At 37.9% G+C, this 18,458-nt stretch overlaps 1 protein-coding gene across 1 annotated transcript; it reads left to right on the forward strand.

Annotated features, from left to right (window-relative positions):
* Positions 1-933: 933 nt before the first annotated feature.
* On the forward strand, positions 934-16,698 carry LOC131534608 (CD209 antigen-like protein A). The gene is made up of 6 exons (XM_058767597.1): positions 934-953; positions 4,714-4,880; positions 11,170-11,418; positions 15,574-15,701; positions 15,817-15,923; positions 16,035-16,698. Exons 1-6 carry the CDS (start codon positions 934-936, stop codon positions 16,204-16,206), a joined length of 843 nt encoding a protein of 280 aa, XP_058623580.1. The 3' UTR covers positions 16,207-16,698.
* The last annotated feature ends 1,760 nt before the right edge of the window (positions 16,699-18,458 follow it).

Genomic DNA, 18,458 nt, shown 5'->3' on the forward strand with positions numbered 1-18,458 from the left:
TGCACTGTAACTCCGAGGTAATTATGGTTACCCAGCGATGTCCAGTAGTCTCCGGTGAGGGCAACAGTTGGTGCACGTTGTAACGCCGTCGCCTTTATAGTCCTCTCCTTTTCATACAATTCATGTATTTTTCTTGCGATGGTGCATCTTGGCGGAGGCTCATACGTGCAGTCATTCGTTGCGATCCTAATAACATTCTTCAGACCGACATCTTACACAATACTAATCGGCCTGCAGTTTGTAGCTACCCACTTCGCAATGGCATTTGTTAGCTTGTCTTTCTTTTGTTTATCTATAGTTCTCCCACATGCTCCATCCAATGTAGTCTGCTGAAGCCTTCCTCCACTGTTTGTTTGGGTGGGTGATTTGCTGGCATCAACGGTGTGCATTGCATTTAAGTGATACTTCAGACTCGAAGTACTCCGATGATAAGACAATTCAGCTTTGCAGTGGTTACAAATAGCTTTAGTTCTATCAACTCCACCGTGTGGAAGAGGTTTAAAATAAAAATGTCCATTTAAGATTTCGGTACCTTTTTCCATTTTTCTGTCCGCACCAGATATTTTCTGTTTCGCGCTGTAGCTCTCTTAGGCACACAACAAATGCTTTCATTGGTTGAGACGCGTGATGACGCTCATCCCAAGCAGCCAGTAGCCTACTGATAAACATCCCACCCTCCTGTGACCCATGGTTTGTGTTGTATTCGGTTGTATTATTACAGTCTATCTATGTGTATTCAAACGCAGTGAGCAACGGACTTTCAAAATAAAAAGTACGTTAACGCGCGATAAACTAATTGTCGGCGTTAATTAATTAATGCGTTAACGCGATAAAAACGCGTTAACTTGCCCAGCCCTAATATATATATATATATATATATATATATATATATATATATATATATAATTTTTTCTGATTAAATATTGTGTAAAGATGTGTTTCACTAATCACAGGTAGGTAAGCAAGATGATACACACCTCTGTACGAACGACGGTGTTTTCACAACTCTGCGGTTTGTAGACTTCCAACTGAAAGTGGGCTTCCATAGATTTAAAGTTACGAAACTGAGCTTCGGTATAAGCACTCACACCACAGACTAAATATACAAAACTATCTGGAAATGTCAGAGGAGGTAAATCGTCGTGGTCTCGAGTACATTCTCTTGCAAGGCACCTTATACGGATCCAGATTTCCGATCAATGTCATCTTTTCCAGGTACGGTTTTCTTGTGTCCAGTAGAAGTTTGTCTCTGTATAGTACATTTCGTTCTTTTAATCGACTTTTCAACATTGTTTTTCGTGTAGTAACTGGTTGTTTTAAGTCTCGCCGATGTGGCCACACAATATGGCGGCGCCCTCTTGTTTACGTCCCAGAATGCACTGCGCAGTGACGTCGGTTGCCAAGCTCTATTTACACTAACTCCACCCACAAACGTGTGATTGGGCTACATTACAAAAGACGGTCATCAGTTGTCAGGATCAGTGGCGCAGATGGAAAAACATGTGTCATATTCCTTTTGACACGATTGACCAGAGTTCGAATTTGCCTTTTGGCAAACTTTTCAAATTTCAAATCAGAAAAACATTTATTTTTAATAAAAATGAAAGCAATAATCAATACGTTGAAAATAAAGTATCGGGTAGGGTTAGGGTAGGTGTAGGGAGGGCTTTTGTCCCAATAAGGTGGCATCCATTTAATAATTTGAATTCAAATTAAAAATTTACACTCAATAAGTTATTATTGCATACTGTTTTATAATGTATTACAATGCTGAGGTGCAGATAATTGCCACTATTTGCAATAAGTAATTAGTAGAATATCCTGCTATTTTAACATAGTATAAATAGAATCTAAAGCTATTTGCACTGTGTAAATAGCATATCACTAAAAAAATACTGCTATTTTCACTTAAATAGCCTCTATCGCTACCAAGCAAGCTTGTTATGTCCAATACGGCAATTTCAGCAAGTGGAGTGTTACAAACGGTAAAATAAGTGCAAGTAAAAGTTGTAAAGTTTATAATATTTATAGATATAACAACACTTAAAAATCTAAACTCATATGTAGTCATGTTTACAGCTATTGATTCTAAAACTTATTTATATTGCATATTATCTATATGTTTATATTAACTTAAAATAAAACTTTAATAATTACTATTAAACTAAGCTGGCTTATGTAATGGATTAAGGGTATAATAATTATATAAATAATAAAAAATAATCATCTCTAAAAATCTGATGATTTTATTTTTTTAAATGTTCTACTATGTAGCGTCCTTTAATTTGGAGTAAGAGAAACTGGAGGAGTGGCTTTATTGCGTCAGAGATGTGTCACTTTGCTTGAAGCTGATTGGTCAAATTTCGGTTTGAGATCTCTAAACCAGAACATAACCTGCAGGTTAGCTGTGGAGCATAAGTTACTATGGCGATGAACACTGCTAAAAGCCAAATCACTTTCATGGTACCTAAAACCCAGAGTTGGTGCAAACTAAACTGAAACTTACCTGGCTAGCCAGCTAAACCGGCTTCATGGTACATGGTTGGACTCTAATATCAACACTCTTATCAGCCAATCATATTCAAGGACCAGAAAGAACTGTTGTATATATTACACACGTTGATTTGGGTAAGAAGTGACTTGGGTTGATTTGGGTCAGGTACAGATGTATATGAAGAGTTCATTTGCAAAAACCGATAAACGCCACTTTCAAAAACAATGAGCTGAGTACTGTACATTATTCTCCACATATAGCGCGATCTGAACCCTAAACACATTTTGTCAAAAAAGCCGGTTTTGTCCACTTTCAAGGCATCGCGAGTTCACGTTTTACTTTTATGTTTTACATTTCCTTCGAAAATAAAATGTAACCACACGTACTCAGCTCAGATGAGGGGAGATTATGGATTACTATGTTCATTAGCGCATCCCAAAACACAACACTTGAAATGCCTCTTTGGCGCTGACATTGTATATCTCCAGCAGCTACAGCAAGTAATCAGTAATGGTGGAGGCGGACCGCAGCTTCTCACTCAGGGCTGTGTCTATGCTTATAGGACAGTGTCACAAGTGGGCGGGACTTTTTCCCCTCAGTGACGTGAACAGAGGAAGAATCTCAAACAGCTCTTTTGGAGAGTCTGTTAATGATTTATTGGTTTTATAAAAAAAAAAAAAATGAGTTGGTGGATTTTTAACATTATAGGCTGGTTGTTTTCACACACTGCAGCCACACAACTGCGTTCAAGCACTTTATAAAAGTGATTTTTGCATAATAGTTTTACATAATAGCATACTTGTTCAAAACAATCACTTTAGCAAAGCTTGTACTATTTTCTTACTTTGAAAAATAAAATAATTTTTGTTCAATAAATATACTGTCATTAAAATATGTTAATATAAAAAATGTATATTTTAAAATACAGAAACAAAATTAAGCGTTAGCGTTAGGTCTGGCAGGTCACATCTACCAATAGGAATACGACAGCTATCGCAACATTCCTATACTCTATTCAATATTAATCAGCAGCTTTTTCCACTTGCTCAGGAGCAATTCACCCTCCTCCATCCCCAACTCCTCCTTTTGCACAGTCAGAACTTGGCTTTCTGATATTCCTTGCTGAATTAGACTCCTTTTCTTGAGTAATGTTACACTTAAATATCATTAAGTACATTAATGATATCTGCTTTGTTCTGTTCTGTTTACCCTGGGGAGGGGTTATTGCATTATTGCTGCAGGCTGCATGGATGGGCAGGGAGTTTTTGCACAGAACAGAACCATTCCGCCAAACCAAACTTTATGCTAAGTATCTATCATTTTGAGGATAGTGGCCCTGACAGAAATAATTTTAATAAGTAAAGATATTGAAAGAGATCCAATAATAACTGAATATATATTTACAGTAACAACAAATGTTATTTTATTATATGTTATGATTAATATCATGTTTTTAAATATGATGGTTTCATTCTAAACATGGATCTAATATTATCTCTAATATGGACACAGAACATAATATGATATATTTACCATCTGAATCTAACCATGCCATGTCAACAAATGGAAAAGTCAGCCATCTATTAATTATCATGTTAATTACTGTGCGCCTTTAGCCCCAACAGCAGGGGTGCTTTTTTACCCCAAATATCATGCTGCCCTACAAAGGCAAAAGACCTTAACTCGTTAGAGTGTGAAACTGATAAAAATGACTTTAAAGTTTTTTATTTGTCCAGCCAAATTAATTATAGGTAGGACACTGTAAATTTGGCAGTTAGATGTTTTAGTAATGAAAATTATCTACATTAAAAAATTGTGAGCACAAACTTGATTTTTACCCCTATTTTGAAGTTACTGAACTCTGCCTTTGCATTTTCTGCACAACGTGAGAAGTCACATCAAGGAAAACCACGGTAACTTCCAACAATATTTATACATGTTTATAGATTTACTTTATGGATGGTTCTAACCCAGACAGCAAGCAGTGTCGGCCCAGATCCGGCCCGCATGGATTTCACACGGGCAAGATGTGGGCTGGATCTGGGCCAAAACTATGTTACTGTCTGGGAAACAAGTGTCTGATGACACCTTTTAGTTTTTTTTCACACATTGACCACAACTTTGTTTCCTGCTGGTGTTAAAAGAAGACAAGCACTGACTACTTAAACACATCTATACAGGAACAAGGAACCAAATAGTTTAATGTAAGACGGTTAAAGAGCAAAAATGTCTGATGATATTTATGACGATGCCTTCGGGACAGAGACTGAGGGAATGAAGAGAGAGAGAATGGAGATGACGGTGGATATCTATGAGAGTGCAGATCATGTGAGAGATCATGACTTCAGGACAGAGACAAAGATACATCAACCACTTCAGCGTACAGGTAATCACATTCATTTCTTTGATTAAATGTTCCAGTTTACACATGTTCAGTCATTTAACATCATGTCTGTGGTGTCCAGGAAGTGATTGTGTGAAGATCAGAAGCTCCAGAGTCACCTTTATTTATATAGCGCTTTTAACAATACAGATTGTATCAAAGCACTTAACAGTATCAAATTGGAGGATAGAGTGTCAGTAATGTATAATGATAAGATTAAACACTACATTTTCAGTTAAAGGCATTTCATTATTGAATTCAGAGATGTCATTGTCTAGCTCAGTTTAGTTTAAATAGTATCTGTGCAATCAAATCAGCGATAATCGCTAGAAATTAAGTGTCCCCAACTGAGCAAGCCAGAGGCGACGGCGGCAAGCAACCAAAACTCCCTCTGTGACAGAATGGAGAAAAAAAAACCTTGGGAGAAACCAGGCTCAGTCGGGGGGCCAGTTCTCCTCTGACCAGACGAAACCCGCAGTTCAAAAGTTTATATTTCTATTTTTTATTGTGTTTGGTGCTGCTGTGTGTTCTTCTGATGCTATTATAGGACTTTAAAGTTGAAGTTACACAAACAATTAGATATTGTCTGTATGTCACGAACTTGAGTATTCCTCATTTATTTCACTTAATATTTTGCATAGTTAGACATTTCATCTATGAAAATAGTGTGATGGTATATAAGGAAAAGTGTTTACTGAAAACAAATATTACAATTTTTAATGTTGTGTTAAAATCATGGAAGTCATGGTATAAGGTGCTATATCACGATATATATTTTCCTCATAACTGCGTGAGAACTGTATGAGAAAGAACAACAGAATGAAAGCTCATTTACTACCCTCTCCGTCATAATCAGGAAGTTGGTCAATGAACTAATGCAACAGAGTGTGAGAAGTTGCATTGCTCTGGCTTCTGAAAATTCACAGAGATCAGATTCAGTTGCTGAAGATACAAAGATTAAAACCCTACAGTCCATTGTTTGCTATTTATCGACAAATTGAGTCACAGATGCAGACCAGACAGCACTGACCTCAGAACAGTTTTGTTCTACTATTCTCAGCGACTCTGGAAATAGCATTTGAAAGAAGCAGCCATTATAAACAAACATTCAAATAAAGAACACAGATGTTGAGCACCTATTAAGTTACATTTTTAAGTTCATTAGAATAAGTCAGGTGCTAATTTGAACCTGGCTGCTGCATTTAATCATATAATGGCCACGACACATAAACATAATTATGCACGTTACTTGGTATGAAACCAATAGGATGTCATATGCTCTTGTACTTTGACATACTTTGCCCCACATTGGCCTTCCCTACTGAGATCTCAAAAAGCAGAGAGCCAAAGTAGAAACACACAAAGACAGCTTCCACCATTTACATAGCTGAGCGAACAAAAACATCTCAACCTGTGTATGGCAATACAGACACTGATGGAACACGGGATAAGGACAGACAAGAGAAAACGGTAACACTTTACAATAACAGTACATGAATTATCATGTACTAATACCTTAATTAATAATTACTTGACTATGAACTAATGAAGAGTTAAGACATGTATTAATCAAGAACTAATGAAGAACTAACTTAACTACGACATGAGTCATATGAATTACCGCATGAATAACACCACCTTAATTACATGTTAGTTCCTGCATGTTAGTTAATGTATTAATTAACACTTGGGGTAAACTAAATCAAACATGCTCTAGAAGAAAGATTCATGAAAATGGCACACTGCAAAATTGTTTATAAATTTTCCACCTGCAGCTATGTCACAAACATCAGTGAATGACAGTGGATTTCTTGCAATATTTACGTTTAACCTAACTCATCCAACGCACAATGATGCATTCATAATTAAAAACAACTTCGTCTCATCCTGTTTGGAGTGATTCCACTGCTGCCCTCCTACAATAACGTATTGATTAAGCAGATGCGATTTTCCAAATTAAAATCAGTGTTAGCATAGAGATGATGGTTATGTTATGGATTGGTTTACTGTCTTTATATCATAATAATGCACTGAAATCAGACGTTTGTCTTGTGTTCTTGCTCTTCTTTTGGGCCACTATTGCCCCTTCAAAATGATAACCTTCCTCCTAACGTTCAGTTCCTTCTCCATCCAAATGCAGCCACATGACCTCTGCTCTTCCACTTTTGTACAAACCATCAAAAAACACCAAATATCTGATTTAGATGAGCTGAATATGTAATGTGTAATTGATAACTTTTTAAAGATGTGCCCCTCCAAGACAAGTCATGACATGATACATTGACAACTCATGAATTAATGTTAAGTTAATGATGAGTTAATAATATTGTGCCCCCCCAAGTAAAGTCATGGCATAATGATACATTAACAAGGCATGAGTTTATGTTAGTTGTCTATGAGTTGTTAATGATTTATTAATAATGTGTACAGTCAAGTAAAGTCCAACGTGATCTCATGATAATTCATATGTATTTTACGTAAAATGTGGTTCTACAAAACGTACATTTACTTACGTTTTTACAGGCACTAAAACGTACAATACTAACTTATTTTCAGCATCTAAATGTACAAATTCTTACGTATTGACAAAAATGAATCCTTATGAATATTGAAATCGCGGAATTAATTTTATTATTAGTTGTCATATCAATTACCTTGTTTCCAATTGCATCATTAAATTGTTTAACGTTACTCGTTTACTTTATATGAATAACATTTCTTTTTATTGTTTGATTTCTGCTGCCGGCTCGTTTCCAATAATAGGCCTACAAGTTAAACAAGTGTCACCGGGTGAACAAACCCGGAACAAATTAAATGGGACTTGTTGCTAGGGGGAGAACTTCCGGTGTAACACCGGGCCGGCTTTGGGTTTACCCGTCATGGGTATAATGAGCGCCAGCTGAAGCAAATCACGAGCGCTTCATTGAAGCATCTGCCCGGGAAAAAGGAGGATAAAAGAGAGAGGCTGGAAGGACAGAGAGTGTGTGTGCCTGGAGAGAGAAGACGTTCTGAGTAGTGTGCAGCAGTGACAGTGAGCAGCGGAAAGTGCGGAAAAGCTGAGGTTTAATGTCAGATCGGTGTTCATTGTTGGGTCCCCCGAGACATGCTCATTAAGTGAGTCCTTTGAAGAAACCACGAACAGCACCGCAACGAAGTGAGTGAGAGAAATTGCATGGAGAAAGAAGGAGAGTGACTGGCAGAACAGAGGTGGGAATACGCCACAAGGATTCATGTGATTCACCGAGGAAAAGTTAAGTGCACCCTTTATTGATTCACTTCTCCGAGAAAACCACATGTGAAGATTCGCCAGCACCAGTGTACGACTAACCTGTGTTTGTGGGCAGTGTGTGTCATCTTGTTGACAGTGAGGAACAGTAACTGTGAACGGCTGGGAAGATCGCTGAATCCATGTCCATGTTCTGAACACCATTAATCCTTGAGACATCCACCCTATGAAGAGAAGAGAAACAAGTTGCTTAATCGCTGTGAAGAGAGAGTGAGTTTGCAGTGTCTGAAAGAGTGATTTAAACACGTGTGAAGCTTTACAAGAGTGATTTATGCACAAGTGTGGTGAGATCAAACGACTATGTTCTCTCTGAGTCTCTGATGGATGAAATTGACCCATAATTATTGAAGGCTCTTTCAAATTGATCTGTCCCTCAGCTGTGTCTAGATCCCTGAAGTTGTGCGCGCAGTGCGGAGGAGAGAATCCCAGCGCACTTAAAGTGCCACAGTTCACGTAACGCTGTGTTCCATCAAAGGAGGCCAGTCCCACTCTTTCTCCCAACGACGCCGTTCTACCATGCACAGAACGAGAGCGTAGGCTGGTAAAGTACCCCGATTTCATCTTACCTGCTAATGTCCATCTCACTGTCCATTTGTCTGTTCCTGTAAGGAAGCCAAGAAAAAGCAGTTACTGCTGGAAGTGGAGTGGTGGCTCCACGAGCACGACAACGAAGCTGAACGAGGGAAGCCACTGTCTGTCCCACGAGCCATTCGACGAGTCTTACGACGAAAGAAGCCACTGTCTGTCCCACGAGCCTATTCGACGAGTCTTACGACGAGAGAAGCCCCTGTCTGTCCCACGAGCAGCCTAGAGAAGAATATACTTACCAAGAGCACGGGAATAGTACCTACCAGCACCCCTCTCCCCTCTCTTCATTAAAGCCACAGCCACGACCATTCCCCCGCTTTTATCCCTTTTAACCTAAATAAAACTTACCTTTTAACTTTATTCCTGTTGTCTGTCTCTTGGTGTCCTCTGGTGTCTGCTCCTCCGGAGTGTGGTACATAACCCTCGGCCCTAACATCGGTGACACAAGACTTAACTTTAAACCTTAAAATAAATAACATTTGAAATCGTTTAACCTTTACTTGTCATGAAATGTTTACTTTGTTTGCCATGGGCCACAAAAGGCGTATTCTCCGACATGCTGTGACTGACAATAGAACTATAAAAAACAAAACAAAACAAAAAAAACACCAAAACCGCAACATAATTACGAAATGAAACTATTTTATTCGTGCGCTGTAATCCAGATCTTCAGAATCCATACGACTGCGAGGAACAGACCCAAATCCAAGCCTTTATTTGACGATCTTCATCTCCATCCCGAGCAGCGAGTCCAGCGACCATAAACAGCAAAGCCCTCGCTGACTGACGCTTTCGTTACAAATTCAAATGTTGCCGCTTCAAACGACAGGTTTTACGGCAGGATAATCGAACGCTCATTGGCTCTTGCCTGCCTTCGTCACAGATTGCGACATGCAATGTTTCTGGTGAGGTGTGTATTTGAATGATGCTAGCAGCACGCGCGCGCCTTCACGAGTTCACTGAGAGGAAGAGGATCAGGAAAATAATCTGGATAATATTTTCAGCGATTAACAACATAAATTCTGCTCAAATGAAGATATAAATCTTTCATTTGAAAGCCATGTTTCTAGCATCTGTAAAACTGCGTTTTTCCATCTCAAAAACATATCTAAATTGCGACAACGTCAAATGCAGAAATGCTAATTCATGCGTTTATGACCTCAAGGTTAGACTATTGTAAATAAATGTTTGTAATTGCATTTATCTGTCTGTCATGTTTTTCTTCTACTGTACAGAAATAGCTATGTTTAGGTGTAGATGTAGGAGTGGGATTAGCGATTATAAAAACTTTTTTTAATGCTAACGTTATATTGTTACTAAAATGGTTATTTTCTTGCATGTTTATAAAATGGGTAGGTTTGGGGGTAGGTTAAGAGGTCTAAAAGTCTAAATCACTTATTGATAAAATGATAAAAATGCATCGATAAGAATATCTTAATGATATAAAAGATACGTAAATATTTTAAGTTTTGTCATGACATGGGGGCACAATATCATTAACTCATCATTAATTACTTATAACTTAACATGAATTCATGAGTTGTCAATGTATCATGACTTGTCTTGGAGGGGCACATCTTTAAAAAGTTATCAATTACACGTTACATATTCAGCTCATCTAAATCAGATATTTGGTGTTTTTTGGTGGTTTGTAAAAAAGTGGACGAGCAGAGGTCCTGTGGCTGCATTTGGATGGAGAAGGAACTGAACGTTAGGAGGAAGGTTAACATTTTGAAGGGGCAATAGTGGCCCAAAAGAAGAGCAAGAACTCAAGACAAACGTCTGATTTCAGTGCGTTATTATGATATAAAGACAGTAAACCAATCCATAACATAACCATCATCTCTATGCTAACACTGATTTTAATTTGGAAAATCGCATCTGCTTAATGAATACATTATTGTAGGAGGGCAGCAGTGGAATCACTCAAAACAGGATGAGATGAAGTTGTTTTTAATTATGAATGCATCATTGTGCGTTGGATGAGTTGGTTAAACGTAAATATTGCAAGAAATCCACTGTCATTCACTGATGTTTGTGACATAGCTGCAGGTGGAAAATTTATAAACAATTTTGCAGTGTATTTGCAGTGTGTTCCATTTTTATTAATAATTAATACATTAACTAACATGCAGGAACTAACATGTAATTAAGGTGGTGTTATTCATGCGGTAATTCATATGACTCATGTCGTAGTTAAGTTAGTTCTTCATTAGTTCTTGATTAATACATGTCTTAACTCCTCATTAGTTCATAGTAAAGTAATTATTAATTAAGGTTCTAGTACATGATAATTCATGTACTGTTATTGTAAAGTGTTACCGAGAAAACAAACTCCACACACAGGTACAAATACAACTACACTTTCAATATTGTATGTAGAAATTAAAAAACTTTCTTCATGTCTGTCATCATCAGGAAGTGATTCAGAGAGGATCAGAAGATACAGATCAGCTGTAGTGTGTTTGGTTCTGCTGTGTGTTCTTCTGCTGACTGCAGTCATAGTGCTGTGTGTCTACATCCATACAAACAACACAAACTACACACAAGAGACAAACCAGCTACTAACCAACATCACCAACCTCACAGAAGAAAGAGATAAACATGCAAATCTGTTGAACAAGAGAGACCAGCTAATAAATCAGCTTCCAATTCTTGGTAAAGACGGTAAGTTTATTCATTCTATATACTTGGGTTGTGGTCTCAGTAACTTTTAGTGTACACCAGGGCCGGAGTGGGACTCATTTTCAGCCCTGGAGGTTCATGCCTTAGACCTGCCCACTTTGTTGTTGTTTTTCTGGTGCTTGGATTGTACTTCAATAATGAGGTCCAAGTTTGAGAATAGCCTACGCTAGAAGTATTTTTTTTTTGTTTGTAATGCATTTTTTCCCTCTCTATTTAACAGCATAAAATTACAATTAAATACATCTTCCCTCAGGTAGATTAAATGTTTTCCTGCCGTGCTGGGTGTTGGGCTCATGATCAATAAGTTGTTTGCATTCGCCCAAACTGATTTTGTAAAATAAAAAAGTGGACGATTAAAGGCCATTACACCAATTCCTAAATTTTCACACGTTAAAAAATAAATACGACCTCACATTGTGTCAATCACGTTTACACACGGCCTCCGAAACTTTCATCTTAACATTAAATGAAAATCAAGCTCAAATGGAGTTAACTTTTTGACCAGAGAATGACGGAGATGGAGTGTTTTACGGCTGTAACTGTTATCTGAGGCAGCAAGTGAATTATATGCTTTCATCGACTTTTACAGGTTATATAACGTTGATTGTTGATTGATATGGGCGTTTAGTTTTTCTTGTTGTTTAATACACTTGGCCAAAATCTCAAATGAAGCGCTCATGAACAAGATATTTAAAACGTACAAAAGTAGCCTATAGGCTATTGGCTTGAAATAATCTAATTCTTCTCCGCTCTTCAAACACGCAAAAACATTAGCCTTTACAGACATAGTGTTTGAGTAAAGAAAACGCTGTACTATTCAAACATCAATTATTTTGAAGGAGTGGATGCTGAGCTGCCATATCCTTCATATTGATAATAATTATATTATTATATTATTTTTTGTTTGACTATTAATCAAGTTATGGCAAGAGTGAAATGTGTAACCTTATGAGATATTAAAGAATCCTGCCTTATGCTGTACTTCTACTCTCTAAGATGATGACTTCATAGTGTGTGTGTAATGAAGGCAAGGCAGCCTTGAAGTTCTGATAAGTGCTCTGTATGTATGTGTGTGTGCTGGTAGCTCTCTCTCTGTGTGTTAGAAGACTGTCTCTGTCAGCTGCCGCCATCCTGACCAAAAATAGGTGTCCGGAAGACACCTATCTTGTATGATCCCTGATCGCTGACGTCTGCCCAATCTGATGGAGATACGTTTGAAGCGTTTATGTCCATATGTGGAGATTGTCTAAGTTTATCTGGGTTTTAGAACCTATCAGAATTTTGATGACTTATGCATTGACGCAATCAGCAACCTCTGTTAGGGTATAATTGCTGGTGTTTTTGAATTGTACGCAGAGCGGCCTACGAACTCGATTGTGAGTCTTGAAGCTGACTTCTGGTGATAAAACTGCAAACTGTCTTCAGTAAATTTTCTTCATTTTTGATCGAATCTCTTGACTTCTGGTCTTCATTCAACACACCTGGTCCGAGGGTCTTTACTGTAAATTCCCCTACAGTAATGGTGGAGGATGCGGGACAATCGTTTTTCGGTGACATCCCTGATCAATCAATGAAACAAAGAAAGGTAGGAAAGAAAGATTTTATCTTTAAAAATTATTCTTGGTTAGGGACTGTCTGTGGCGGAGGGAGTGTGGGAGAAGGGAGAGCGATACTCATTCAGACGTGAGTGAGGGACACCAGACTTTTGTATGAATTTGTTTTGGGTAAACTGGTGTCATAGAATGAGGTACACCTGTAACGCTAAGTTACCTTGTGTATGTAGAAAAGGTGTACGGGTGCACACTGATAGGTCTTAGAAGTAGACTTGGAGTTGAGAGGTGTGCACCACAATTTGAAGTACTTTCCGTGAGGGGAAAAGATACGGTCCGGGAGTGGACAAAACGCATTCTCTATTTGTGTGGCACTGAGAGCCGTAAAGGCCAGATAGTGCATTTTGTGGCACTGAGAGCTGTAAAGGCAAATAGTGCATTTGTGGCATTGAGAGCCGTAAAAGCCAGATAGGGCATTTGTGTGAAGGTATATGAAATACCGAGAGAATGTAAGACGCTAGAAGGGGGGTTCTAGTTGTAAATCGCTCAACCAACTCTCTATTCCTTCCGTCTCAGATAGGGGTGCCCCGAGTTTAGCGATCAGGTCAGGTCAGTTGGTTAGGGAAAAGAGTAACCAAAATTAGTGTTAAAAATAATAATAGTTGAAAAATAAATACTCATATCCATATATATAAGTTACAGCAAGGATTGATTGATCTGGGATGCATCAGGAACAACCCCGAAAGAGCTAAAATGTTGTTTTCATGACCCTAATTGGATTGGACCAGTATATGGAAATTCTGGAATTCTGCAGTTTCATCACGCAGAAGTCAAGTGCTGTTGGTAAGATCGCCGCCTCAATCTCTTGCTGCTATAATCTGTTTTGGTTTTCAACTGTGCTAGAATTATGGCTGAAAAATTAGGTAACTTGCTCAGCCCTGATAGAAATAATGATACTGTAAACAGCTTGGCTCTGAAGCTCTGACCTTAAAAATATTCTCTGAATTTATTAAAAGAATGATGAGTCTGGGCTTTGATTCTGATTGGAAAGTTAAAACAAAAACTTGATTGGCTTTAAACAAAGAAAGAACCAGAAAGATACAAATTTCTAAATGCATGTGCCTGTCTTCAAATGGCTATTTGTTAAAAATAATCCCAGAAGTAACTGATTGATAATGTAATCAGATTCTTTGTGCATAGAAGGTTTAAATGACAAAGAATGATATCATAAATCTGTTTCAGTTGCTGTTGCAAGCTCTAATAATATACTGAACAAAATTCTGGGTTGATTAAACGACTGTGTATAGGCACAAATATTGGCAGTAGCATTTAGGAAAAAGTTAGATTATGTTTTGCTTTAGAAGATAAGATTGCGTTTGACTGCAATGAAACAGTTGTTTTTATCTCATGCTGGCCCCCACCATGACTCTGGTTCAAGCTGTAAAAGTAACAGAGACATGTTCTGAGTGAAAAATTTGTAATTTCTATATTTACTTACAGTATGTTTGGGCAAAAGAGTAATTTTACTGTCGGATTGTAAAAATTTAGCCACTCAGCATCACAGCCAAATGCCCATTCCCAGTGAAAAATTATGAGCTGATAATGTTGTAAACAAGTAACATAAACGGGGGTTTCAAGGTTAACTTTGAGAGATCTGTCTCCTCCAGGCTGTGCACGGCACGTCAATCTGAATGGAGGCGGGGTGAAGTCACGACGAGGTCTCGCTGAGAGCTTGATGATCCAATGGCGTTACCAAGTTTTACTGACAAGCCCTTTTTAATGCGTATCATTGGTTAACTATTTTTAAAACCCTCTCATTTAAAATAATAATAGCGAATTATAATAGACTCAAGTTTTGATAATTTTTCACAGCACCTGACTGGGCTAGGGTATGGCAACTGCCATATTCTGCCATACGGAAACACCGCCCCTGTTCTGAAGAATGTGGGAAACAGAGCAGTTCTTGGGCACCATTGAGTTCCATTGTATTTTTTTTTCCTACTATGGAGGTCAATGGTGCCCCAAAAAAGCCTGGTTATAAACTTTCTTCAAAATATCTTCCTTTGTGTTCGGCAGAACAAAGAAATTCATACAGGTTTGGAACTACTTAAGGATGAGTAAATGATAACAGAATTTTTGGGTGAACTATCCCTTTAAGGGTGCAGTTAGCGCGAGTCCTGCTCGCTGTGAAGCGTGAGCAGCCGGCAGAGGATTCCGCTTGGTCTTAAAGCTTTCATCAAATGCCTACGTTCACAAATAAACAATGATTTGTGCAAAAATAATGATTAGTTTTCAATTGAGAATTTGTTACTGATATGGTCTGGTGAAAATAATAATATAGGCTGCGAGAAAATAATAAATAAAAAGAGTGGGGCTGCAGCCTAGGAACAGCATAGCTCAACCCAGTGGCATGACAACACAGGCCCTCGCGGCCAAAACAGACCGCCCACCGAATTCTCTCGGTGCTCGATTAGCCAATCCAGGCCTGATGTACACTATACAGTACAGTCATTGAGTAAACTATCTACTAGAAGATACAGGTGGGTAAGAGTAAATGGCAATAAATACTTGACCTTGTTGTTTACAGATCAATGGATTTACTATCAATTCAGTTTTTACTACATGTCCAATGAGACAAAGAGCTGGAATGATAGCAGAAGATACTGTACAGAGAGAAGAGCAGATCTGATCATCATAAACAACAGAGAGGAACAAGTGAGTGAAAGATACTCACTGTGTTTGTGGTGTTTATTTGCTAAGTCAGAGATGTTCAGATGAAATGTGTATTGTCGATTTATGATATAAACATGTAATTGGTTTAACTGTTTAGGATTTTGTTATGAAAATTACTGATAAAAGAGAATTCTGGATTGGTGTGACTGATGTTGATGTAGAGGACACATGGAAATGGGTTGATGGCAGCACACTGACCTCTGGGTGAGAAATCACTGAACTGAACTGATTATTATGTAATGAATGATTCTTACAGTCGGCATCATATCACACAGAAAGCAGCACTGAACATCTAATGCTGATCTGTTGTTGCAGGTTCTGGGCATCCATTGGAGAAATAAGAGAGCCAAAAGGAGGACGTTTAGAGAACTGTGCTGTGACTTATTTAAAAAAGATCCCTGGTGTTTTAGGGTGGCATGATGTTAAATGTAATGATGCTTATCAATGGATCTGTGAGAAGAGTATTTTACCTCTCATACAGTCCTAGGATTTAAAAAAAAAAATTTTTTTTGGACGACCCAGGTTTAACAATGCAAATCTTTCATAACTAATGATTATCATTTAAAGCAGGGGTGTCCATTTTTACTTCTGAATCGTCACATTGTGTCTTTGATTATTTGTTTTATGATATGAAATATTTATTACTAGATTCCAGGCAGGCGTGTTGGAGCTGAAGTCTTTAGGATGGTGATTCTGCAGGAGCAGGACTGAACACTCCTGTTTGAAGAAAAATATTTATTGCCATCTTGCATCTTATCGACTTATCGACTGTGTTGAAAATGGCCGCTGTAAAATTGTTGTAGTGTTCATCTTGTTGCCAGGATGATTGTTTTGTAAACTGGAATGGATTTATAAGACAATATACAGATAAGATTTTAAAACAATTTCAACTAATTGTTAATTGGGTGAAAAGCTGTTGAAGAAGTTGTATGACTGTACATTATCTATTAAATATGCATCTGCAGTGCGCTAATGTGTATCTTGTTTATCGGTAGTCACTTTATAGGAAATAAGCAAAAGCTTGTCTGAGAAAATGGCATGGCGTCACAAAATGATCCCGTCCAATTCAGTTTTAAAGGCAGACCTGAACTTTAAGAAATATCCTGGGATATTTGCCTTTTGAAAGTATTCATTGCAATTAGGGGTGGGCGATATGGCAAAAATATCATATCACGATTTTTTTCTAGAAATTTCATGATTTCACGATTTTATCACGATTCTTTCTCATGTTGGTTTTACTATTTTGTCTGAGCAAGTGCAGCCTAAATAATTTCCCTATTATAAAGACAAAGAATGGTGGATATTCTTAAGAATCAGATACACACATGTTGAGGATCTGATCACCTGAAACTGAGTATCATCCAAGAATAAAACACTGGGCCTCATTTATCAATCTAACGTAGAAACGAGCGCAGATCAGAGCGCACAAATCAGCTTACGACAAGGTTCACCTGTGATTCATAAAACTTTCGTATGCTGCCAATCTCATCGAATGATCGCACCTTGATAAATCCGGTGGCTGAAATTGATCGTAATTTACATGTCACGCCCCTATAAATTCAGGGTAGTGATGCCTCGCCCCTAGATTTTGCGACATGGAGAAACATAATCTGGCCAAAAAGAGGAATTTTTTTCGATGTAGAAATTGAAACTTTAACCTCGCAAGTTCAGTTAAACCAACTTATATTGTTCGGCAGCTTGAAAAGTGGAGTGAAAGGAAGCCGAAAAAATGCAGTTTGGAGAGAAATAACTGCTGCGGTCAATAGCGTTGGCGTAGTGAACTGAACACCAGCTGAGGTTTGGATATATATTTTTTATTGGACATTTATTGCATATTTATATATTTTGTGAATATCACTGCAAGTTTTAAAAAAAAATATATATTATTGTATCACTATTATTTTTTTACACTGAAAGTATTGTTGTTGCTTTAAAATATACACTTTGGTTGTATAATGCATTTAAATTTAAACAAAATTAATCTGACTTCAGTCTTAAAGAACTTCTGTTGAGTTACAGTACATGTAAAATGTGTTCATGTAAAAACGAATGTCGATAAATTACTGATCATTTTTGTGGTGCAATTGTAAAATGATGTTGTTGTTGATGCAATTTTCTTTGTTTAGGTGAAGAAAAAATGGTCCGACCTAAAGCTTGCGACCAAAAAGCGTATTGCGGTCCTAAAATGCACCACCACGCAGACTGGAGGAGGCCAGCCAGACCCTAGCCTTGTTCTGACTCCGACTGAAGAGCGCGTGGCCGCGCTTATCGGGTCTGCCTCAATCACAGGAATAATGCTGCCTTCACGTGCTATCAGAATTATCGTAAATACGAGTTTCCTAATCGGAAATTGGACGTGAATGGCCTCTCAAGTCGTATTTACTACTGGGGAATTCGGAAATAATTTTGATACCCGAGTTTCTGAGTTGGGCGGGTCATACACTTGGTGGAGGGAACAACCTCTGCTGCTGTCAATGCTGTTCTCACAACAACTACATCCCTTTGTCTTGTCGCTGAAGTAGTGTATTTATAGGCTAGATATGAACGATCATGCGAAGCATATTGTATGTTTTATAAGCAGTGAAATAAGCATGTATTTGACCAAAATTCCAGAATTGTCAGCGAACTGCATGTATAGCGCGATGAATGTTTATATGATTGTCAACCAATGGGATGATTCATTTTATTCTTTCCGACATTAAAGCTAGTAATCACGACTTCATGAGTGGGAAATAGGAA

The sequence above is a fragment of the Onychostoma macrolepis genome, chromosome 03 (genome assembly GCF_012432095.1).
Source record: "Onychostoma macrolepis isolate SWU-2019 chromosome 03, ASM1243209v1, whole genome shotgun sequence".
NCBI lineage: Eukaryota > Metazoa > Chordata > Actinopteri > Cypriniformes > Cyprinidae > Onychostoma > Onychostoma macrolepis.

Bases quoted from the DNA above. Each gene is read 5' to 3' on its own strand.
- LOC131534608 (XM_058767597.1), top strand. From the start codon at position 934: ATGTGTTTCACTAATCACAG. The intron at 954-4,713 runs GTAGGTAAGCAA...AGACGGTTAAAG, and splicing joins ATGTGTTTCACTAATCACAG to AGCAAAAATGTCTGATGATA. The intron at 15,702-15,816 runs GTGAGTGAAAGA...TTAACTGTTTAG, and splicing joins TAAACAACAGAGAGGAACAA to GATTTTGTTATGAAAATTAC.